This window comes from Halichoerus grypus, chromosome 1 (assembly GCF_964656455.1).
Source record: "Halichoerus grypus chromosome 1, mHalGry1.hap1.1, whole genome shotgun sequence".
Lineage (NCBI taxonomy): Eukaryota > Metazoa > Chordata > Mammalia > Carnivora > Phocidae > Halichoerus > Halichoerus grypus.
The window spans coordinates 109,667,080-109,691,898 of record NC_135712.1 but is presented as its reverse complement, the minus strand read 5'-3'; the positions used below and the strand labels follow the sequence as shown (position 1 = coordinate 109,691,898).

The 24,819-nt window shown below is 37.3% G+C and overlaps 1 protein-coding gene across 2 annotated transcripts in view; it reads right to left on the bottom strand.

The window, feature by feature from the left end:
• The window catches only part of IGSF10 (immunoglobulin superfamily member 10), a 64,731-nt gene extending 59,708 nt beyond the window's left edge, over positions 1–5,023 (bottom strand). Inside the window, exons 1-4 of one of the 2 annotated variants that reach the window (XM_036072534.2) lie at positions 4,859–5,023; positions 4,203–4,379; positions 2,439–2,630; positions 742–871 (exon numbers count right to left, since the gene is read on the bottom strand). In XM_036072534.2, coding sequence (XP_035928427.1) covers positions 742–871; positions 2,439–2,629 — 321 coding nt within the window. In that variant the 5' untranslated portion in view covers position 2,630; positions 4,203–4,379; positions 4,859–5,023. Of the gene's footprint in view, positions 1–741; positions 872–2,438; positions 2,631–4,202; positions 4,697–4,858 lie in introns of those variants that run through there. The other variant, XM_036072533.2, reaches the window with a different exon arrangement.
• Positions 5,024–24,819: the final 19,796 nt, after the last annotated feature.

Sequence of the window (24,819 nt, the reverse complement as noted above, 5' to 3'; positions counted from 1 at the left end):
CATAATCACTTCCTAATGTATATAAATGTTGAAGCACTTATATTGTACACCTGAAACTAGTATAATATTGTATGTCAAATACACAGTGATAAAATTTTTTTAAAGAATAAATCACATATGGTTGTGCTTTTCCTGAACAGCTTTTTTTTTCATGTATTTAAAAAATTTGATAGGCATCTTCAATTGTGAGTTAGCTTCTCAAAATCTTTAAGTCCTACATATGTATCAGACATACTGATCTTTCCATATACATTTCCCCATGATCCCCTTTTTTCTTATCCCTAGATGTGTTTTATCTTTACTTTGTCACATACTGGAGTGATAATTCTTGTAATATTTGATGTATTCTTAGAAGTCCCCATAACTTCTCAAAATTTTTTGAACAAGTAAAAATTTTAAAAGGATATTTATGTGTAGAAAGCTAACTTCTGTCTAAGACAGCAACTCCCAGATGAACAGGACTAGAAGTAGCCTTTCTGGATTAAATTTTAAAGGTGTAGTAATCCCTGGGTATTAATTTTTTTTTTCCTATTAGCCTAGATCTGAGAAAATGCCTCAGAATTTTCTTATTATTCTAATTTCCACATACTATTGCATTTAAAGAGCAATCAGTCTTGGACATCCTCCTTTGAGGTCTCCCTCTAATACACAGAATGTTGATTTTTGGGTTCCACTGGAATGGTCAGCATTCAAGGGTACATCTCGCCTCTTGAACCCGCACCTCCCCCTCCCCGGTCTTACCTGCAAGGCCTGCAAATCTGAGAAGGTCTTAGCCGGGACTGTATGAATGCCGTTGCTGTGCAGCATTAGCAACTCCAATTTGTTCAGGCCAGAAAAATCCGTTTCTGTCAATCTAACCAAGCTGTTGTACCTGAAATTAAAACGTCAGGCATAAGCTAGGCCTGTCAGCTGCGGTTCCGATGTCAAAGCAACAGTGCGCGCGCGCACGTCCACACAAAAAGCCTGTACCTCCCTTTTTATTTATTTTTTTTTTTTGAGATTTTATTTATTTGAGAAAGAGAGAGAGAGAGCATGTGATGGGGGCAGAGGGAGAGGGAGAAGCAGGCTCCCCACTGAGTAGAGAGCCCAATGCGGGGCTTGATCCCAGGACCCCAGGATTGTGACCTGAGCAAAAGGCAGACTCTTAACCAACTGAGCCACTCAGGTGCCCCAATACCTCCCTTTTTATAACCTGTGCTCGAAGGAGAAAATCAAACGCTTGATATATATTGAGATTCATCAGATGCCACAGAAGGTCCACCCACTCCCCGGTCCTGGCAGTCTCGGTTACACTGTCCACATTCCCCTTCCCAGGGCAAGCACATCCCTCCTCATTTTCGACCCTTTCTGCATATACTGTTCCTTCAGCTTGGGATGCCCTTGACTCTACCTCTCTCTACTTGTGACTCCTGGTCAGGCCCAGCCTGTTCTTTGAGGACATGCCCACCCCCACCCCTTGCTTTTCCAGGTAGAATTTCTCACTATAAAGTAGTGGTTAAGAAACCTGGACTCTTAACCAAAGAGTTTGGCCAAATAGTTTGGCTAGGATTATGAACTTAGGCCTTGGTAGTCGGTCAACCCTGGGTAAAATCAGCAATCTTTCTAAGCCTCCATTTCTTCATCTATAAAATGCAAATAATAGAAGCGACTTAAAAGGTGTTCTGAGGATTGAGTGAATACATGGAGAGTCTTAGGTCAGTGCCAGATCACGGTAAGGGCCCAGTCAGTGTTAGCTATTATCATTAGTGATGGTTCCAAGGTACTTTGTATGCACTCTGATGGTTCTTACTAATTGTACTGATTGTGCATCTGTCTTCTCCATTTCACTCTAGCTTCTAGAAGTGAATAATACATCTTGTTCATTGCTGTATCCCTGGCATATAGTAGGTGCTATTATCCAATACATGATGTTAAATCTGACTGCATGTGCATACACACACACACCACAGTTTTTCGCGAAACTTTAAAATATAGTCACCTTTTAGCAGATTTAATTAGGTTTACATTTTTGAAAGAATTTTAAATAAGTCACTTTGCATGAAAAGAAGTCCAAGGGCCTTACCAAAGGATCTAACCAACTTTTCATATATATCTTTTATATATAGGAGGACACTTCCAGTGTCCTATTATCTAATTCTTAAGAGATGCTATTTTCCAGCAAAAAGATAGCCAGAATGAAGTTCTTCTGTAATCTTGGGCCTCCCATCCTACGGAGAGTGATTTCAGGTTCTAGCACTTTCTCCTAGTAAAAGTTTACCAGGAAAATGTTGCTTATTTTCCCTTACAAACTTAAGATCTTCCTGTGCTTATTTCAGACAAGAAATACTGTTAAAACAATTTTGGTTCATCTCCTAAATTCACAAGTTTTGTTTTGCTATTTTGGGGACAAAGCATCAGTGTGATCTCTCTTTGAGAAAGGGACAAGGGCCCCCACTCACCCTAAATTAATGCGCTCCACATCGGGTGAGATGCTGTCCGGGACAGAGGTCAGGTACCGAAACGTGCAGTGCACCTCTGTAGGAACGTAGCAGGCACAGCGGCGAGGACAGGCCTTGCCCCCAGGGCTGGCCACCAGGCACATCACGGAGGAGACCAGCAAGCAGGTGATGCCTCTGCCTTTCACCTTCATTCTGGGGGGGGGGGGGTGGGGGGGGGAAGCACACCTCAGAGTTATAGGTATGGTTTGAGCAAAGTTCCAGTACAGCTACACACACTAAGTCTGGGAATCTGGGAGAGCTTTCTGAAAGGTCATAAGTAGCTAATTTCATTCATTCACAACTTGTATGGTAAAACTTACTCTTCACATAGCCTTGTGATCAAGTGGGATATTAATTGTTGTGAAAATTCCTTCACAGCTTCTCACTTCTTAGTGAAAAGCAGTAATCCCTATGACTTAGAGATTCAAGGAAAGAAAAAAGAGAGACCATAACAAAGGTATTATGCCAACAGAAGGCTTAGTTTCCTGTTTATCCATTAGTTCTTTTAGGCCAACTTTTAAAAAACTGATTATAAAACTAATCATAGAAAGTTTGGAAGCTGTAAATAATTAGAAGAAAATTACTCATATTCCCACCACCCAGATATAATCATTAATATTTTGCTGTATTCCTTCCAGCCTTGTATAGGTGGTGTATGTTTCTGTGTGTATGTGTGAGTATATGTGATCAAAAACGAAATTTGTAACACATTTTATTCATTGAATATATAAGGTCTGTTTTTTGCTTCATTAAACCTTCTTCAAAAACATTTTTAAGAGCTATAATACTCCACTGGAAGGGTGAATAAATCTCAAACATGTCCTCTAGTCCTTGCCAAAAAATACACATTGCACACTTCACTGCCATGTAATGACCATAAGCCACAGTAACTTACTGGATGAGAGAACTTGAGCCTTGCACCTGCACTGGAATGGGCCACCCTGACCCCTGGAACACATGCTGCTGGGTGCTTTTGCTTTGCTTAGAATGTCCCTCTGTACCTTTCCTTGGTCCCTCCTCCACCTCCCTCCCTCCACTTCCTCTTCCCCCTCCTCCTCCTCCACCTCCTCTTGTCTGCCATGGGAGTCGGGGAGCATCATCAGGGAAGAAATACACTCAACTTCTTGGAAAAATGATCTCTATTACCCATGTGTGGGGCAAGCTGAGGGATCCAAACCTAATTTTATCTTGAAATTCAGAATATACAAGGATTGCAATAAAATTTTTATTGTGCTTTTCTAAGAAAAGTGACCTTCGTAATTTATAAATCTCAACATTCCTCGGGATAATAGAATGGTTTCTTTGGGATTATACCAGCAACTACCCTTTAGCCATAAACAACGCTAAAAACAGATGCAGAATTGCTAGTCTTCATATACATAAAGATAATGGAATTATTATCAGAATTTAGTTCAAATTAAAATTTAATATAGGATTAATCACATGACTTTTGTCATTATAACCATCCAATTACAAAAATTTTAAGTAAACATATGATTGGAGACAGCATTTCCACCTTCCATCATTAGTTAAGCAAAAAAACAAATGAACAAATGATGAGACAAAGGTAATTCTCTCATTCAGCTAGAAAACAGAAGTTCTGGGTTATGCCCGCCCACATGAGAGTTATTTAAAAGAATCACAACTCTACAAGAACATATGGACAGTGCATTCTCACAAATTTAAACCTGAAAATGTATATAACGAAATAGAAATTAACAGTACCTGAGCTCTTTCCTGGTTCTGAATCCTCTCCTGACCCAGGCAGAGACAGAAAATCTTAGCAGGAAGTGGAAAACTGTATCCAAAACTGAGTGAGGACAAGTTCTCTGCTCCCCAAAATGAGCAGATGGCTTAGGCTTTTCGGCTTGCAGCTCAGGAGTGATAACTCTGGAGAGAGACCTGGAAGGCGTCCACAGCTTCAGTGAATTCTAACCCGTGTGTGCCCACATTAATCCAGAATACAGAAACATTCCTGTTATTATAATTGTTACAGAAACAAAAGACAAAGTGGAAGTTTTAAAATTTCCTTTCCCTAAAGTTGTCATTGAAATATAACTATTAATATCACTCCATTTTTTTCCCCCAGGTCCCAGGAGTTTCTCTATTTTTGGACAGATCTGTCATAGATGGCCACAATACGGGTCTCCAGCTACTGAATTAATCTTTGCCCAGAGTGCATCTTTTGCCTGGCATCAGTCACTGAAGAGGTGACTTGCTCCTGCTTGCTTTAATGGCCCCTCGCTCCCCAGGGCGTCCTCCCTGTGCGCTCGCCGGGGCTGCCTCCTGCAGCGGGACTCGCTGCGTTCCCACGCCGAGCCCCTAGTCGCTCGGCCGTCCCGTCCGTCCCCTTCCAGGAAAGGATTGGCGGAGCCGCTCACCTCTTTGCCCAGGTGACCAATGGGCTCACGCGGTCAGCGGTGTCCCAAGCTTAGCCGCCGGGTCTCGGGACCTTCCAGAGCGGAGGAGGGAAGGCGGGGCGGGGACCGTGGTGACGTTGACTTATGTGTCTGGGGACTCCGCCGGGGCTCTGCGGCGCCCGGAAAATAAACGACCACCAAGCTCCTCTTTATTTTTAAGAGAGCGCGAGACGCCTGTTTGCCTTCTGTCTCACTTCCTCCTAGACTTCCAATTCCCGTGTAAGTGGGAGCCGGTGGGCAGGACAGTTTCAGTGGCTGGACGTTCATGCCCACGTTGATCTGCTTCACTGTTGACAGGTGGGCCTGTGGGTTTCAGAGTTTGGCTGAGTCCCCACCGTCTGTAGTTCCCCCAGGTTCTGCCCGAAGGCTGAGAGTTGGCGACGATAACCTGGGATACCTGCAGTTTGAATCTCCTGTTTGGCCCATTTGGAGAAACTCTCTTGTGAAAAGGATCATTAGAGAACTGGATTTAAATGCAATTATTTGTTCGGGTTGTGTTTTTCCCACCCCCCATCTCCACCCCCACTGTCCAGGAATTGCCACTAGCCACTGAGACCTTGTTTAATAGCTCCTGCAATTGTAGACCGGGCTTCCAATGTTTTGACTCATAAACACTGAATTAATATAACTAAAATGACCTTGTTTCACTTTCTCTGGTTATACTGTATATAAGATTTGATGGGAATTTGAAATGAATACTTCAGAACCGTGGAACTCAGGGACAAACAATATCAGCCTCACTTGGGACCTTGTTAAAAAAAAAAAAAAAGAGTTCTCTGGGCACCTGGGTGGCTCAGATGGTTGAACGTCTGCCTTTGGCTGGGGTCGTGATCCCAGGGTCCTGGAATCGAATCCCACATCGGGCTCCCTACTCCTTGGGAAGCCTGCTTCTCCCTCTGCCTCTGCCTCTCTGTCTCTCATGAATAAATAAAAATAAAAAATAAAAATAAAAAAAAAGAATTCTCAGACTCCATCCCAGAACCACCACTGAATCAGAAATTGCAGGGATGGGACCTAGGAGTCTGTTTGTTAACAAGCTTTCCAGATGATTCCTGTGTAGCTAAATTTTGAGAATTGCTAGTTTAGGGAAATAACTTCCTATAATGAAAACAAGCTTATTTTGGAGGTTTTACTCTGTGACAAGAACTACTATAAGCCCTTTACAAATACCGACTCATTTAAAACTCAGGACATTACCAAAAAACCTAAAAGGAAAGTATTCATGTTATTTCCATTTTGAGGCACATAAAGAAAAGTGACTTACTCCAGGTCATTGCAGCTTTTAATTAGAGAACCTAAAGTTGACTCAGACCCAGGCAGCCTGGCACTATATAGCTTTATAGTTAACCACAGAGCCATGGCTGCCTCACTCAGCCAAACACTGGGAATGTTCCATATTCAATGGCTAAGCATTCAAATGATTTATGATGAGTAATAAGTTGGTTACCAGGGTGAAATTATAGAATCAGGGACTCAGAAGTAACTCTAGAAGCATGTGTGATATGAACATGGTCCTTAGCTCCTTAGAGCTGACATGGTTCTTTAGGTTAAAAATTCATGTGTGATGTCCAAACTTGGATGATTACTTTGGAAATATGGCATATTTGTGGATTCTTGGAATCAAAAGTTTTTCTTTTAAAGCTCCTTGATGACCAACCCCATGGTCAAAGTCAATTTCTAACCAAACTCTGGACTCTCAGACCCCCACTAAGATAAACCACAGGAGGAGGACTGTGACATGTGATATTCCTTTTTTTCCCAGGGTGGTGACGCGGGGTAAATTTTTGTGCTGTCAGTTTTGAAAATAACCATTTAGGAATGCTTGCTTGTTTTAAGACTCTTTATGAGGGAAATTTTTACAACTGCTTTATTTCTACAAATGTTGCATAATTCTCAAATATTCTCAAGAGATAGATGCTATAAGTATACCCATTTTTCAGATGAGATTCTGAGGATAAAGGAATTTAAATGAATCAGAGCCAGAATACAATACTGAATTAACTTTTAACTGCAAGGTCCCTGCTCTTTTTTTTTTTTTTAAGATTTTATTTGAGAGAGAGAGCGTGCATGCAGATGGAAGAGGAGGGAGTAGGGGAGAAAGGGTGAGGGGGAAGGGGAGAGAGGAGGGAGGAAGGGGAGAGAGGGAGGGAGGGGAGGGGGGAGAGGGAAGGGAAGGGAGCAGGGAACCCAAGATGGGGCTGGATCCCAGGATCCTGGGATCATGACCTGAGCCAAAGGCAGATGCTTAACTGACTGAGCCACCCAGGTGCCCCTGCAAGGCCCCTGCTCTTAAGACCCACTTTTCCTAGCCTTCCTTGCTTCTGTTTACATTTGCACTATTGTAAAATTTGAAGAGTCCACAGTATATCAAGGATTAAAGTAGGACCATTCTCCTTTCCACCCATATTATTAATGCAATTTATTTCTATAGATTAAGATTTACAAATCATTTTCATTTTTTAGTATGTATCATTTAAAGTTTATAAGCAATATGTGAAATTTCAGTGATATTTTATAGAGGAAGAGGCTATAGTTGACCGTGCATAGAATTTGCCCAGGTCTCACAGCTAGGCAAGGAAATTTAGAGTTAATGTGAACTCGGACACCTGTTTCCTGAGCTATGATCATTCACCTATACTTCCAGCCTGGTTTGCTATTGTAATTACCTCTCACTACAGTTTACCTAATATTTTTTTTTAAATCACTCTTCTCTCCTTTTTAGTAAGTCTTTCCCTAATATTGGTTAATTTATAGGTTTGATATTTTTTCTAGTAAACATCACAAATATACATCTTTACCCTTTATATCACCCCTGAGAATTTACATCTCAGATCTATGTCATCAACATTGCTTCTGATCCTTTCTGATATTTACATACTTCTTACTCCTCCTCCTTAACATAACAACCATGCCACATCTCTCACTCCCCAAATCAGAGCACTTAATGCCAATAAACCAAACTCAAGCATTTACAAATCATCTATCACCTGACAATCATAACTTACTTATTTGAGAGAGAGAGCACAAGAAGGGGGAGGGACAGAAGGAGAGGGACAAGCAGACGCCCTGCTGAGCCTGATGTTGGGGCCAGATCCCAGGACCCCCAGATCATGACCTGAGCCAAAGTTAGATGCTTAACCAACTGAGCCATCCAGGTGCCCCCAAATCCTAGATTTTTAAAGTCACTCATATGCATGTCAACAGATAAAAAGATGTCAAAATTGTTATGTATCTTTTAATCAGGCACAATCATTACTGTCTCCCACCCTTATAATTTTCATATTAATTAATTAACCAAATAATCTAGTCATCCACTTAGTGATTTCACCAGCACGTAAGTAGACCTAAAATCCTGGCCACTACTGGCAAGGGATAAGTGCCATGAAAACAAATACTGTAGGTGATAGAAATCAATCAGTGTCAGCCTTGCTCCAATACAATTGTATCTCAGCCAACCAAAGTCAAACTGTAGGCCCTAAAGCACTTATATATCAATGAACTATTAGTATTCCAGACCCTCAGTCCTTTAATCATTCATAACACCATATATGGGTACAATTTTGGAAGACTTAGAGATAATTTGAAGCCAATGCATTTTGGTCTTATGAATCCATAGACTCCAGATTACAGGAACTATAAAAACAACTTAGGAAGCAATTATATAGTCCACCCTCAAGATGATAAAGTAGTGGTTATAAAGATAAAGAAAGATGTTAGATAGAAAGCACCATTTAGGAACCAGAATTGTTAAGAATGTATACAGAGAGGGGGGTACCTGGGTGGCTCAGTCGTTAAGCGTCTGCCTTCAGCTCAGGTCATGATCCCGGGGTCCTGGGACCGAGCCCCGCATCAGGCTCCCTGCTCCGCGGGAAGCCTGCTTCTCCTTCTCCCACTCCCCCTGCTTGTGTTCCCTCTCTCGCTCTGTCAAATAAATAAATAAAATCTTAAAAAAAAAAAAAAAGAACGTATACAGAGAATAAAAGAAAAAAGAAATGATGGAAGAATCTCGTACTTTTGGTTGATGACTTTCAAGGATCCTGGGAAATCCAGGGCTAGCACAGGAAAAAAGTGAGAACCCCACATAGATGCAGAACTGAAAGAAGACCAAGGCAAGCAAGCAGCACAATAATGGCCAAGTAAGTAGTCATAGTTGTCAATAGTTTAGAAATAGAGGTCCCACTGACGTAACTATCACACTCTGGTCATCATAAATGCTACACATAGCTTTTGTAACAGGTACTGTATCAAAAGCCATGACTGGTGAACATTTACATTATTCATCACGATTTCTTAAGCATTGGCAGGAGATACATTTAAGAGACCTGGGACCGCTTATTTCTTTGAGCTGACGTCTCAGAGGTTGTCCAAAGGTGAATGTTCATGTGTGGAAAAGTGGTGGCACAATGTAGGGAGAATTTCATGAGCATTTTCTCAGAGCATATAGAGGGTGACTAGAGCTATAAGCCCATGAGGAGAACTCAAGTGCACTACAGTCAACTTCACTAATCACCCTAGAAGTTGATTTTAGAGGAGGAACAACTTCGAGGTGGTTTCTGTGGTCAGTCACTGGGAGGGGAGTGAAAGAATCCAGAACCATAATTATGGGTGGAACATACAGTGTTTGTTTAGGCCACTAGCTGCAGAATGAAGCTTCCCATATCACTGAGGTATTCTGAGGTACTGAGTTTTGGAGTAAGATACTTTCATTGTCCTGACATACATGGTTGGAATTTTGAATAGGCTAAAGTCTAGAGAATCACATCCTTGTCAGATGATGCCTTAAAAATTATTTTTTAAAGCGAACAACTACACTGTTAACTTTTTTCTCTCCCTCCTATTCTCCTCTTTTTCTCTCAGTTTGTGTCTTTGACTTAATTCTATATTTTATTAGACCTTATTAATTCTTCACTGATACCAAAATGCAATGATTTTCCAAAGCCAGTCTCTCTGATGGTATAGTAAGAAAGCCTTGTTATTTCATACAAACTTTATATGCCTCATATCATTTGTCTATCTATAGAGTTGCGTTTTCAAGTACATTACAGAATAAAGTACAGATAGAATAAGTGAAGGAGTTTCTATGGGGTCAGGTAGCTTAGATTTTTCAGGACTTGTTTTACATGCATAATTCACAAAAATATTCTTTTTTATTCATTATTTTAAGTCAGTGAACATAGTTGTAAAATACATGAGACACTTTTTTTTTTAAAAGATTTTATTTATTTATTCATAAGAGACAGAGAGAGAGAGAGGGAGAGGGAGAAGCAGGCTCCCCGCTGAGCAGGGAGTCCGATGCGGGACTCGATCCCAGGACCCTGGGATCATGACCTGAGCTGAATGAAGGCACACGCTTAACCATCTGAGCCACCCAGGCGCCTGAGACACTTCTCTTAAGTTACAGACATGCTAGGAAATTATGAAAGAACAAAGATTTTTGTGGAAATATTCAATAAGCAAAGATTCCAAAGACCACCAATCATCAAAGAAAAGTCACTTTTTTTTTTTAACCTTTCCGCAGTAGAGGTTTTAATTAATGTGCTCCGAGGATAGCCATGGAACAATGCAGAGGAAAGTGTATGGTTTTAGCATAGGGTCAGCAAACTTTTTCTGCAAAGGGCCAGAGAGTGAATGTGTTAGACTTTGTGGGCCAAAGGGTCTCTAGCACTAGTATTTGATCTTCTCAATGTAGTGAAAGAAATCACAGACAATATGTACATGAATCAGCATGGCTGCATTCCAAAAAAACCCACAAAAACACAACTATTTAAAGCCACTAAAATTTGAATTTTAGGTAATTTTAATGTATTACAGAATATTACTTTGATTTTGTTTTCAACCATTTAAAAATACTGAAAAATTCTTAGCTCACAGACCATACAAAGACTCGATTTGGCCATAGCTTTGCCTACTCTTGCTTCAAAGCTAAGCACTCCCACTGTGTCATGGGGAGATGTGATCTGTACAGTGGCATTCATCATAATGTGGCATGTCACATTAAACTGTGATCTAGCATATCGATACAAAAGGGAAGAGTGTGAAGGTTTTCTTTCACTTCAAAATCTAGAATTAAATGGCCAAATGTGATTTAAGAGATTCATCTTCAGTAGTGAAAAGTCACTTTCTGGATGGATTGTAGCAGTTTTGTAATTTGGAGTTTCTTTGGGCAGTATTCTCTCAGAATCTTGCCAGAATATAACAGTGACATATTCCAGCATTATCAAGATTTTGATATAGTGCTTAAAATATGCCTAACTAGACAGATCATTTAAAACTCTATAGTCTACAAATAAATGCCCTTTCCTTCTTCTTGAAATTCTATATTTAGAAAAGAGAATTTACTTCTGACCATTGTGAGAAGACTAAATCAAATTCCAGTAATCTATAAGAATAGATGGTTTTGCATTTGAAAAGAATGACAAATCCTAAAAGATAAAAGCACAGTCAAGACCCATCCTTAGGGACTTAAAAAAAAGTGTGGTATGGGAGAAAGAGTTTAAGCAATAGGATGAGGTCATGAAGACAGCTTTGGATGAGATAAAGTAAAGGCCTTTAATATTAAATTAAATTGATGAATGCTCAAGGAACATGAGACTAAACCAAAAGCATCACGAGTAAGACTTATCAAATTATCAAAATACAGATATTTTATTTTATTTTATTTTTTTTAAAGATTTTTATTTACTTATTTGACAGAGAGAGAGAGACAGCAAGAGAGGGAACACAAGCAAGGGGAGTGGGAGAGGGAGAAGCAGGCTTCCCGCGGAGCAGGGAGCCCGATGCGGGGCTCGATTCCAGGACCCCGGGATCATGACCTGAGCCAAAGGCAGACGCTTAATGACTGAGCCACCTAGTGGCCCCGAAAATACAGATATTTTAATTTGTTATAATTTCCCAACACCTGAGCTCTCAGGCAAATCTTGTTAAAATTTCATATCTTGGGGTGCTTGGGAGGCTCAGTCAGTTAAGTGTCTCTTGATTTTTGTCTCAGGTCATGATCTCAGGGTCGTGAGATCGAGCCCCACATTGGGCTCCATGCTGGGCATGGAGCCTGCTTAAGAATCTCTCTCTCCCTCTCCCTCTGTCCCTCTCTCCCTCTCTTAATTTTTTTTCATGTCTTATTTTTCTGGTAAATTTAAGTTAGGAAATTCATGTCTCCAAATGTAGAACAGCAAGACTTTTCCATATTAAGCAGTGCAGATCAAAGAAATCCTATTTGCAGTGGTTAAAAGAGTTGAAATACTAGAGCAGAAAAGGTTCACATAGATAGTTTTTCTTTCCTGTGTAGGAAACCCAACCACAATTAAAAGAAAACTAGACTTTCTTTAAGAAAGGAAGCCCGTTTATTAAACCTAGCATATCCTCTAAATGGTAAAGAAACTGCTGGAACACTTTTCCAGATAGGTGGTGCTTCACTTTGATAGTGCAACAGGACCAGGGTCTGGGTGCTCTAGCCAGCCTGCTGCCTCAGTGAACCCTGGGGGCCCTAGGCCACATGAGCCCTTAGAATTCCCCCACTGTGGCCACCCAGCTTGCACCTGCCTGAGATTTAGCCACACAACCAGGGTGGCCCTAGCATGATAAACAACAGGACACCCTCGGTCCATGCTAACTAAAGCACCAAGGAATCCTGGAAATAAAGCACCCCAGGACATACCCAACCCCCACACAGGCTTTAGTTCCAGCTGTCCTGTGACCTCATAGGCTGCTCCCACTTCAGCTCCAGCAATCCTGCTAGGGTGGCCCCAGTACCGAGGAATGTAGGCTCCCCTAACACACATTTGCTTTGGCTCCAACGTTCCACCAGATCACCACATGTGCAGAGCACTCTGGAAAGCCCTGGCCTGTGTCTACTTCAGCTCCTGCCATCTGCCCAAGGCAGCCCTGGTGTGAAGTGCCCCAGGACCCCTAGCCTGTGCTCATTACATCCAGCCAGGCAGTCTTCCAGAAACATGTAGTCTACACAGGAGATGCTCCTAGACAAGGCCACTCCTTCAAGACTCCTTCAAGTGTAGCTGTGTTGCCTTATTCATAGAAACCAATAGAGAAAATGATACAAAATGAGGGGACAGTGGAATATGTTCCAAACAAAAGAACAAAAGTTCAGAAAAAGTATTAAATGAAGTGGAGATAAGCTATCATGTAGATATCATGAACTCAGGGAGAAATTCAAAAAAGTGATAGAAAATATAAAAAAAGAACCAAGCGTTGAAGAATACAATAATTAAAAAGAAAAATACACTAGAGTGAATCAACAGCAGATTAGAGGATGCAGAACAGATCAGTGATCTGAGAGAAGACAGGGTAATGGAAAGAACCCAAGCTGAATAGAAAAAAGAAAAAGGGCATTTAAAAATAAGTTAATCTCTGGGACAACATCAAGCATACAAACATTAACATCACAAGGGGCCCAAAAGGAGGAGAGAGAAAGAAAGGAGCAGAAAGCTTACATGAAGAAATAATAGCTGAAAACATTTCCAACTTGGGGAAGGAAACAGACATCCAGATCCAGGAAGCACAAATAATAAGACCAAACAAGATAAACCCAAGAAGGCTTATACAAAGACATATAATAATTAAAATGTCAAAGATTAAAGATAAAGAGTGAATCTTAAAAGCAGCAAGAGAAAAGCAACTAGTTACATACCAGGGGAAGCCTGATAAGGCCATCAGCTGACTTTTCAGCAGAAACGTTGCAAGCCAGAGGATAGTGTCATGAAATAGAGTTCTGAGATGAAAAAGCCTGCAATCAAGAATACTCTACCCAGCAAGGTTATCATTCAGAATTGAAGGAAAGATAGTTTCCCCAATAAAACTTAAATATCACTAAATTGGCATTTGAAGAAATGGTCAAGACAATGCTTTAAGCAGAAAAAGACATAAACTAGAAGAAAATTATGAAAGGAACAAATTTCCCTGGTAAAAGCAAAAATAAAGTGTATGTAGTAGATCAAATACTTATAGCTAGTATGAAGGTGAAAACAAAAAAGTAAAATTAGGGATGCCTGGGTGGCTCAGTCGGTTAAGCGGCTGCCTTCAGCTCAGGTCATGATCCCAGGGTCCTGGGATCAAGTCCCACATCGGGCTCCCTGCTTAGTGGGGAGCCTGCTTCTCCCTCTGTCTGCCGCTCTCCCTGCTTGTGCTCTGTCTCTCTGACAAATAAATAAATAAAATCTTTTAAAAAAAAAAAAGTAAAATTAATTTTATCTAAAAAATTAGTTATGGGATTAACAAAATAAAAAAATGTAAAATATAGTATCATATAGGTAAAATGTGCAAGAGGAGGAGTAAAAATGTAATGCTTTTAGAATCTGTTTAAATTTAAATAACCATCAATTTGATACAGAATGCTATGCAGTTAGGATGTTATATATGAACCCCGTGGTAGCCACAAATCAAAAACTAATGATATACAAACAGAAAGAAATCCAAGCATAAAAACTAAAAGTGAAAAATCAGAAGGGAAGAGGGCAAGAGAGGAAGAAAGGAACACAGAAGATCTGCGAAAACTACGAACAAAATGGCAATAAGTACAATACCCATTAATAATTACTTTAAATATAAATGGTCTAAATGCTCCAATCAAAAAACATAAGGTGACAGAAAAAATAAAAACCAAGATCCATCAACATGCTACCTAGAAGAAACTCACTTCAGACCTAATGACACAGACTGAAAATAAAGGAATGGAAAACCATATTTAATGCCAAGAAAGTGAAAACAAACAAACAAACAAGCTAGGGTAGGAATGCTTATATAATGCAAAATAGGCTTTAAAACAAAGACTATAACAACAGTAAAAAAAAAAAATTAAATAATAAAAGGATCAATCCAACAAGACATTATAATAATTGGAAACATCTAAGCATGCAACATAGGAGCACTTAAATAGATAAAGCAAATATTAAGAGATACAAAAAGAGAAATTGACAGTAACATAACCATGTAGGGAAACTTAACACCCCACTTACATCAATGGAAAGATCATCCAGACATTAAATCAGTAAGGAAATAGGAACCTTGAACAAAACACTACACCAGATAAATGTAACAGATGTACACAAACATTTCATCCAAAAACTATAGAATACACGCACTCTTCAAGCTTACATGTAATATTCTCCAGCATATAATACAAAGAAAGTCTCAATTATTTAAGGATATATAAATTATATCAAGCATCTCTTCTGACCTCAATGATATGGAACTAGAAATGAATCACAAGGAAAAGATGGAAAAACCACAAATGCATGAGAATAAACATACTATTAAGCAAACAATGAGTCAATGAAGAAATCAAACAAAATTAAAAAATGCCATGAGACAAATGAAAATGAAAAAATATACGATGTGCAGCAAAAGCAGATCTAAGACAGAAGTTAACACTGACACAGGTCTAACTCAAGGAACTAAAAAAAAAAAAAAAAAAAAAAAAAAGACAGATAAAGAACCTAACCCAGCACGTAGAGAAACTAGAAAAATAAGAAAAAATGAAGACCACAGTTAGAATGAAACTATAAAAACGAGAATGGAAATAAATGAAATAAATACACAAAAAATAGAACAGATTAATAAAATTAAAAGCTGGTTCTTTAAAATTATAAACAACATTCAAAAAATTTTAGCTAGGTGCATCAAATTAAAAAAAACTAAAAACATAAAACAAAGAATAAAAAGGAATAGTTACACACAACATCAGAGAACCATAGAAGATTACAAGATACCACCACGAAAAATAATAGGACAAAAAATTAACAGAAATGGATACTTTCTAAAAACCACAAAATTGAAAGACGGAAGAAAAAAATTTAAAATATAAACAAACTGAACACTGGTAACAAAACTGTATAACTAATGAATAAAATTCACAGTAAAAAAAAGTCTTATCAATTCCAGTGATTTCCAGGAAAGTTTAATGAAGATTTAAAACAATTATTCTTAAACTATCATAAAAAATAGAAGAGGAAGAACTTCCAAATTCATTCTATGAGATCAGGATAACTAAGATATAAAATCAGAAAAGTATAATAAAAAAGAAAAAAAAAAGACAAAACAAAGAGGCAGTATCTCCAATGAATATAGAGGCAAAGATCCAGAACAAATTATTAGCAGACCAAATTCCATAATACATTTTTTTTTTTAAAAAGCATATACAAAAATCAAGTTGGATTTATTCCAGGGATGCAAGGGTGGTTTCAAGATTCACAAATCAATATCATGTATCATCTTGGCCAGAGAAAGGGTAAAAATCATATGATTGTCTCAAAAGATGCACGGGAAAAAGCACTTGAGAATACAAGATACACTCTTGAGAACAACTCTCAACAAAGTGGGTTGACAGGGCACGTTTGTCAACAGAATAAAGGCCACGTATGAAAAACCCATGGCTAACATCATACTCAATACAGAAAGCTGAAAGCTTTTCCTCTAAGATAAGGAATATGACAAGGATGTCCACTCTCACCACTTTTATCCCACATGGTATCCTTCAGAAGTCCTAGCTGCAGCAGTCAAAGGAAGAAATAAAAGGCATCCAAACCAGTGTGGAAGAAGGAAAACTGTCACAATTTGCAGATGACATAATACTGTATATAGAAAATCCTAAAGACTCTACCAAAACCATCAGAACAGATAAATGCATTCAGTAAAGTTTCAGGATACAAAGATACAGAAATTGGTTACATTTCCATACACTAATAAGAAAGTAGCAGACAGAGAAATTAAGAACAATCCCATTTACAATCTCACCAAAAAGAATAAAATACCTAGAAATAATTTTAACCAAAGAGGTGAAAGATCTATACTGTAAAAACTACACAACACTGGTGAAAAAAACTGAAGATGACAGTAATAAATGGAAAGATAGTCCATGCTCATGGATTGCAAGAATTCATATTTTTAACTAGGTTCATAGAGCCCAAAGCAATCTTCAGATTCCATGCAATCCCTTTCAAAATCCCAATAGCATTTTTCACAAAACTAGAACCAATAGTACTAGAATTTGCATGGGATGACAAATGATCCTGAAAAGCCAAAGCAATCTAAAGGAAAAAGAACAAACCCAGAGGCAGAGCAATCCCAGATTTCGAGACATAGGACAAAGCTGTCATCATCAAAATAGGAAGGTCTTGGCACAAAAATAAACTCACAGATATAGGGGACACAACAGAGAGACCAGAAATAAACCCACACTACTACAGTCAATTAATTCATTAATTCAAAGTAGGCAAAGACATATAATGGGAGAAAGACCATCGCTTCAACAAAGGGTGCTGGGCAACCCGTGCAGCTACCTGTAAAAAAAAAAAAAAAAAAAAAAGGAAACCAGGGGCACCTGGGTGGCTCAGTTGGTTAAGCTGGGACTCTTGATTTTGGCTCAGGTCATAATTTCAGGGTCATGGGATCAAGCCCTATGTTGGGCTCCATGCCTAGCATGGAGTGTGCTTGTCCCTTTCCCTCTGCTCCCATACTCACTCACTCTCTGTCTGTCTCAAATGAATAAGTAAAGTCTTAAAAATAAAAAAAAGAAGAAAACCAGACCACTTTCTCACACCAAACATAAAAATAATCTCAAAATACGCTAGAGACCTAAATGTGTGACCTGAAACCATAAAATTCCTGGAAGGAAATATAAGCAGTACGCCCTTTGGTGTCAGCTTTAGCAACATTTTCTTAGATTGGTTTCCTCAGCCAAGGGAAACAAAAGCAACAACCAACTACTAGGTCTACACCAAATTAAAGAGCTTTGGCACAGTGCAGGAAACTATCAACAGAATGAAAAGGCAACCTAAAGAATGGGAGAAGGTATTTGCAAATGACCTATTCAATAAGGTGTTCCAGTTCAAAATATATAAAGAACTTACACAACTCAACACCAACACACAAACAAAAACAAATAACAAATAATTTGATTACAAAATGTGCAAGGGACCTGAATAGACATTTTCCAAAGACATGCTGATAGCCAGAGAACATATACAACATACTCAACATCACTAATCACCAAGGAATTGCAAATCAAAATGACAATGTGATTTCACCTTACACCTGACACAATGGCTAGCATCAAAAAGGATGAGAAACAACAAGTGTTTGTAAGGATGTGGACAAAAAGGAATACTCATGCACTCTTGGTGTGAATGTAAATTGGTGTCTCCACACTGTGGAAAACTGAATGGAGGTTCCTCAGAAAACTGAAATAAAAATGCCAATATGACCCAGTAATTCCACTACAGGGTATTTACCCAAAGACAACAAGAACAGTCATGGGAAGGATCTATGCACTCCTATATTGATTGCAGGATAATTAAAAAACCAAGGTATTGAGGCAACCCAATTGTCCATTAAGAATTTTAGGAATTACAAAGATTTGTTGTATACTTCTATATACACATATTCATATTGGTATATTTATGTATATATGGAAATACATAATGGAATATTATTCAGCCATAAAAAGTAATGAGATATCGCCTCTAAATGTCGTCATAAGTGTCTTTGTAAAAGAGGCAGAGAGAGATTAGACACATATAGATGCAAGGTTGACATGAATATGGAGGCTGAGATTGAAGTGATACCATCTCAAGCCAAGCAGTGCTGGCAGCCACGAGAAGGTAGAGGGAAGGAATGGATTTTGCCCTAGAGTCTCTGGAGGAAATGTAGGCCTGCTAACACCTTGATTTCAGATATCTAACATCTAGACATGTAAGAGAATGACTTTAGCATCCCTAGGCAACTATTACATGCATAAAACAATGTGTATAGCTCAATGGATTATTGAAAAAGCTAGTATTGATAACTACTGTCTAAAATCAATAAAGATTTCCAACACCCTTATAAACCTCCTCTCTCTCTTCTTACCACAAACTTCTCCACTGAATGATCTTGGTTTCTAGAACCATAGTTCACTTATGCCTGTTTTGAACTTTAATAATTCACACTTATCTTTTGTAAGGCTTTTCTCCCTCTGTGTTACAATATAAGTTTTGTCATTGTTGCTGTGATTAGCTACAGTTTGTTTTCATTAGAGAATATTATTGTAGGGCTAATCCAGAGTTTATCCACTATTGTACTGAGGAGGCATTTGGGTTGTTTCTAAGTTTAAGTCATTATAAACAATGAATATTCTTATACATTGTTCATACAGGCACATCCTCCTTGCTGTCTTCCTATTTTTCTTCCTATATATTCCCAGATATAACTGCTGGGTTATAGGGTTTGCATATATTCAACCTTAGCAGATAATGCCAAACAATGTTGTTATACTGATTTACACGCAGTACCACCAGTGTGTGAGGATTCCTGATGCTTTATATCATCTCCAGGATTTGGTATTATTAGTCTTTTAACTTTCAGGGTTTTTTTGTCGTTTTGTTTTAGTTGTTCTTTGGCAGTATAAATGCATATTGTAGATCTTTAAAATATATATATTTATATATATATAAGAATACATACAAAAAGTATAAAACTCATAAATGTACAACTCAATGAAGTGAAAGTATCCATGATACTAATGTCATCCAAATCAAGAACATTACTAGCATTCCAGAAGTTTTTCTTGTACTCGCTGTACACACTCTTCCCATTCCTCAAAGATAACCAATAACAATTCTACTCTATGAATAGTCTTGCTTGTTTTTGAACTTTGTATTAACAGGATCACATAAAATGTACCTTTTGCTCTATGTTGACAGGGCCTAGAAAAAGTGACAGCCCAGTAGCTAATGCCCAGGCCTTAGGTTTTGAGTATCATTCTCCAGTAAAATAAACCAAGATTCTTTGGAGAAATGGCTGACTTTATAAGGCTGATTTCAAAAGGACTTAGATGTCATCCTGACATAATGCTTAATGGTCAAAACTAGAACTGGAGCAATGAAATAGAGTATTACATTATAATCCAAAGAATAAAATGAATGTCCATGAGTTCATGCTAATATAAATAAATGATTGCATAAGTAAATACATGTTGGAGAAGGGACAAATCTTCCTTACAGAAGAATTCCAACTAAATGTAGAAGGAATGAGGGAAATAGAAAATCCCCATTGTAACACCACAGTAATAATTGCTGCAAGCAAATTTCATTGATGTATGCTAAAATTACTGAATGAGGGGTGCCTGGGTGGCTCAGTTGGTTAAGTGTCTGCCTTCGGTTCAGGTCATGGTCCCAGAGTCCTGGGATGGAGTCCCACGTCAGGTTCCTTGCCCAGCAGGGAGCCTGCTTCTCCCTCTGCCTCTCCCCCTGCTTGTGCTCTGTTTCTCAAATAAATAAAATCTTTAAAAAAAATAAAAATAAATAAAATTACTGAATGAAATTTTAAAGACAAACATGATATGTGAATAACCTCTAGTAATCTTCCTGAAAATATTTATTAACTACTCTGGTGGTTTTACTATATGTCCACAAATTCTTTGATTTTCTTCTCTAGAAGGTGAAACTTAATTCCCCTTTCCTTGAGTATGGGCTGGATTTAAGGACTTTCTAATGAATAGAGAATGGAAGGAACCAAGTAATAACATTACAGTGGAGAAACCTGACAGATGTCACCATAATCAAATGACTGAGGTTAACATGACAAATCATTTCATAGTATACACTCCCTCATATGATACAATGAGAAAGGTGCTTTCCATCTGTGATGTTCTTCTCAAAGACCTATAACGTCAGTCTAATAATGAGAAAGCATTAGACAAGTCCAAACTGAGGGACATTCTACAAATCACCTGATGAGTACTCCTCCAAAGTGTTAAGGTCATGAGTGATATGGAAAGCCCAAGAAAATATCCCTAATAGATTAAAGGAGACTAAGGAGACACGATGATTAAATGCAACCTGGTATTCTGGATAAGAACTTGGAATAGAAAAATGACATTGGTGAAATTATTATTTTGGAATATTGCTCCGTCATCAAAAACAATGAAATCTTGCCATTTGTAATGATGTGGTAAGAGTTAGAGTATATTATCCTAAGTGAAATAAGTCAGAGAAAGACCAATGCCAGATGATTTATCTCATATGTGGAATTTAGGAAACAAAACAGATGAACATAGGGGAAAGGGAACAGAAAAAAAAGAGGGAGGCAAACTATAGGAGACTCAACTATAGGAAGCAAACTGAAGGTTGCTGGGGGGGGGTGGAGGGCTTGGGCTAAATGGGTGATGGGTCTTAAGGAGGGCACTTGTGATGAGCACTAGGTCTTACACATAAGTGATGAATCACTAAATTCTACTCCTGAAACTAATATTACACTATATGTTAACTAAAATTTAAATAAAAACTTGGAACAGGAAAAAAAGAACACACTTATCTTGACAAGCACTAAGAAATGCATAGAATCATTGAACCACTATATTGTACACCTGAAACTAATATTACACTGTATGTTATTTATACTTTAAAAAGGAAAAAAAATCAAAAAATAAAACCATGCACTTTTAAGCAGGAAAATCATATGATTTTGTTTTTGTGACATTCTGGAAAATGCAAACATGTAGAGATGAACAGTTCAATAGTTAATTATGGTAAAGGCTGGTGGGGAGAAGTGGACTACAATGGGACAACAAAAAGGATTTTTTTTTTTTTTTCCAGATAGTGGGACGGCTCTTTATCTAGAGTGTGGTAGTGATCACACAACTCTATTCATTTTTCAAAACTTACAGAACTGTATAACAAAGAGTTAATTTTACTTCACATAAATTTAAAAATAGAATATAAACAATTTTAATCGTGTTTTCTGAATAACTTGACAGTAATTTTATACATTGCAAATGTAGATAGAAATATTTTAGATTTTTTTTAGATTTATTTGAGAGTGAGAGCACAAACAGGGGTGGAGGGGCAGAGGGAGAGGGAGGACATGGGGCTCCAGCCCAAGACCCTGAGATCACAGCCTGAGCTGAAGGCAGACACTTAACTGACTGAGCCACCCAGGTGCCTCTGTCGATAGAAATCTATACATATGCAGCTATATACAGAAAACCCTATAGTTTTCTATAGTCCACCAAACAAAATAGAGCCAAAAAGAAAGCACAAATAATTAAACAAAAAAAAAATACAATTGTAAAAATCTTCTCACAAAGACATCAGACCATGATTATTTTATCAGGAAAAGATACTTTAATCATAAATGCACTATTACAGAATGTAGAAAAGAGGAGTAACTACCACACTATTTTATAAATTTGATACATAACTTTGACACTAAACTCAACAAAGATAGTATGAGGAAGAAAATTATACTTCATTAGGTCTCATGAATTAGGATGCAAAATTAAACAGAAATCTGAATCAAGTAACATATAGAAGTAAAAAGATGCTTCATCAGGACCGAGTTGAATTTATTCCACAAATTCAGTTTGGATTTAACACTAGAAAATTAAGTCAATAATCACAGTAAAATACTAATGTATTAAAGGAGAAAAGCTATTCAAATATCTCAATACAGGAAAAAACTTTTGATAACATTCAACAATTAGTCATCAATTTTTTTAAAAAGTTAGCCAACTAGGAATAAAAGGAAACTTCTTTGCCTTGATATAGCATCCCACAAAAACTTAAGGCAAACATCTTACTTGATGGTGCAGTGTTGAAGCTGTGCTTTTAAAATCAGGAACATAACCATAGCATTCATTGTCCTCACTTGGGTTCAATCTCTGGCTAGTAAAAGAGCAAATTTTATGTATGTACTTTTTTGTATAAAATATATATATTTATTATATAGAATATACTAATACATATATTTTATATTTATATATATAAATTTGTGTGGGGATGTTGAAAAGGAAAAAAAAACCTTCATTAATCTCAGGTAATAAAATTGTCTACCTCAAAAATCCAAAGGGAGTCCAAATAAATTATTAGACTTGGCAAGTTTGGTAGACACAAAGTCAGTATATGTAAATAAATGGTTTTGCTATATACAATTTAGAAATGTAATTTCAAAAATGTAATTCAAATACATAAGTACCTAAGAACAATTTTAACAATGATGTATAAAACTTTAAAGAAGTATGAAACTTGATTAAAATTTTAAAAAGTAAAATAGATATAAAGCACCAATAAATACAACAGTGCAATATTGGTGTAGGGAGAAAAAAAATCAGTCTGTGGAAATTAAAGTCTCGTAACAGACTCAAGCAATATGGAAACTTCATTTATGAGGTATGTGACATTGACTTTTCAATTAATTGGGACAATTGCTTAGCTGTATAAGGAAAAAAAATTGACCTCTACCTAATGCTGTGCAAAAAAGTCAACACAAATTATAGTCTTTTGAGTCTGGTTTCTTTTGCTTAGCATAATGAATTCAAGATTTATCCATGTTGTTGACTACGTCAGTAGTTTGTTGCTTTCATTGTTGAACAATAACCCATTGTGTGATATACTACAGTTAACTATTCACCAGTTGAATATTTTTGTTGTTTCCAGTTTCTGGCAATTGTAAGTAAAGCTGCTATAAACACTTATGAATGAGTTTTTGTGAAAAAGCTTTTATTTTTCTTGGATAAATAGAAGTTCCATCATTGGATTATATGATATGTTCTTTTTTTTTTTTTTTTTTAACATTATAATCAACTTCTAACATTTTCCAAGGTGGCTGTACCATTTTGCATTTGGACAAGAAACATTTAAGAGTTCTAGTTGCTCTGCATCTTCATCAGCACTTGTGTTAGTTTTCTTGAATTTAGCCATTCTGTTAAAAGTGAAGTCTCATCACTGTTTTATTTTGCGTTTCCCTAATGACTAATGATGTTGAGCATCTTTAATGTGTTTATTTGCAATCTATATCTTTTTTGATGATGCATCAGTTAATCCTTTTTCCCATTTAAAAAATTGTTTTCTTATCCTTGAGTCTTGATAGTACTTTATATATTCTGGGTATAGGTCTTTCATAAAACATGTTTTACAAATGAAAACCTATCTTTTCATTATAATAGTGTTTTTTGAAGAAGTTTTTTTTTTAAGGTGTCTTCATCTTTTAGAGATATTGTGAAATATGAATGGATGATTATGACTTGATGCCTGGGATTTTTGTAGATTCTTGGGGATTTTCTACAGACATTTATGTCAATTGAAATTAAAGATAGCTTCCCCCCCTCCCCATCTGTAATCAATTTACTTATATTCTTCATAAATCCCAATTGGTTGTAATGTTTTATCTTTTTTTATAATTATTTCTGTATTTGATTGATATGGTTTCAGGATTTGTGCCCACATTCATGAGCTATACTGATTTTGAACTTTCTTGTTTTTGATTTTGGTATTGGGGTTATGTTGGTCTCACAAAATAAGTTGGGAAGTTTCACAGTTCAAGTTGCGTAGAATTGATAATATTTCTACCTTAAGGAATTGATCCATTTCATCTAAATTCTTAAATTTATGGGCAAAGAGTTGTTCATAGTATTCAATCATTACTTTTTTAAAGTGTCTATAGATCTGCAGTGATGTTTCTTATATTTTATATTTTTGTAATTTGTGTCTTTTTTGCTTGTTTAGCTCTGGTAAAGATTTATCAACCTTACTTATCTTTTCAAAGAATTAGCTTTTGGTTTCACAGATTTTCTGTATTGTCTTCCTATATTCAATTTCATTGATTTCTGCTCTTACATCCTCTCTACTTACTTTGGATTTAATTGGCTTTTCATTTTCTAGTTTCCTAAGATAAAGCTTAGGTTATCAGTTTGAGAGGTTTTTGTTTGTTGTCTAATGTAAGACTTCACTGCTATTAATTTCCCTGTAAGCACTGCTTTAGCTATATCCCAGAAATTTTGCTAAGTTGTATTTTCATTTTCATTCAGCTAAACATATTTTCTACTTTCTGTTGAGAATCCCTCTTTTGACCCATAGGTTATAAGTATGGTGTTCATTTCCAAATCTTTGGGGATTTTTCTGTTATCTGTTTTTAATTTCTAGTTCAATTCTGTTATG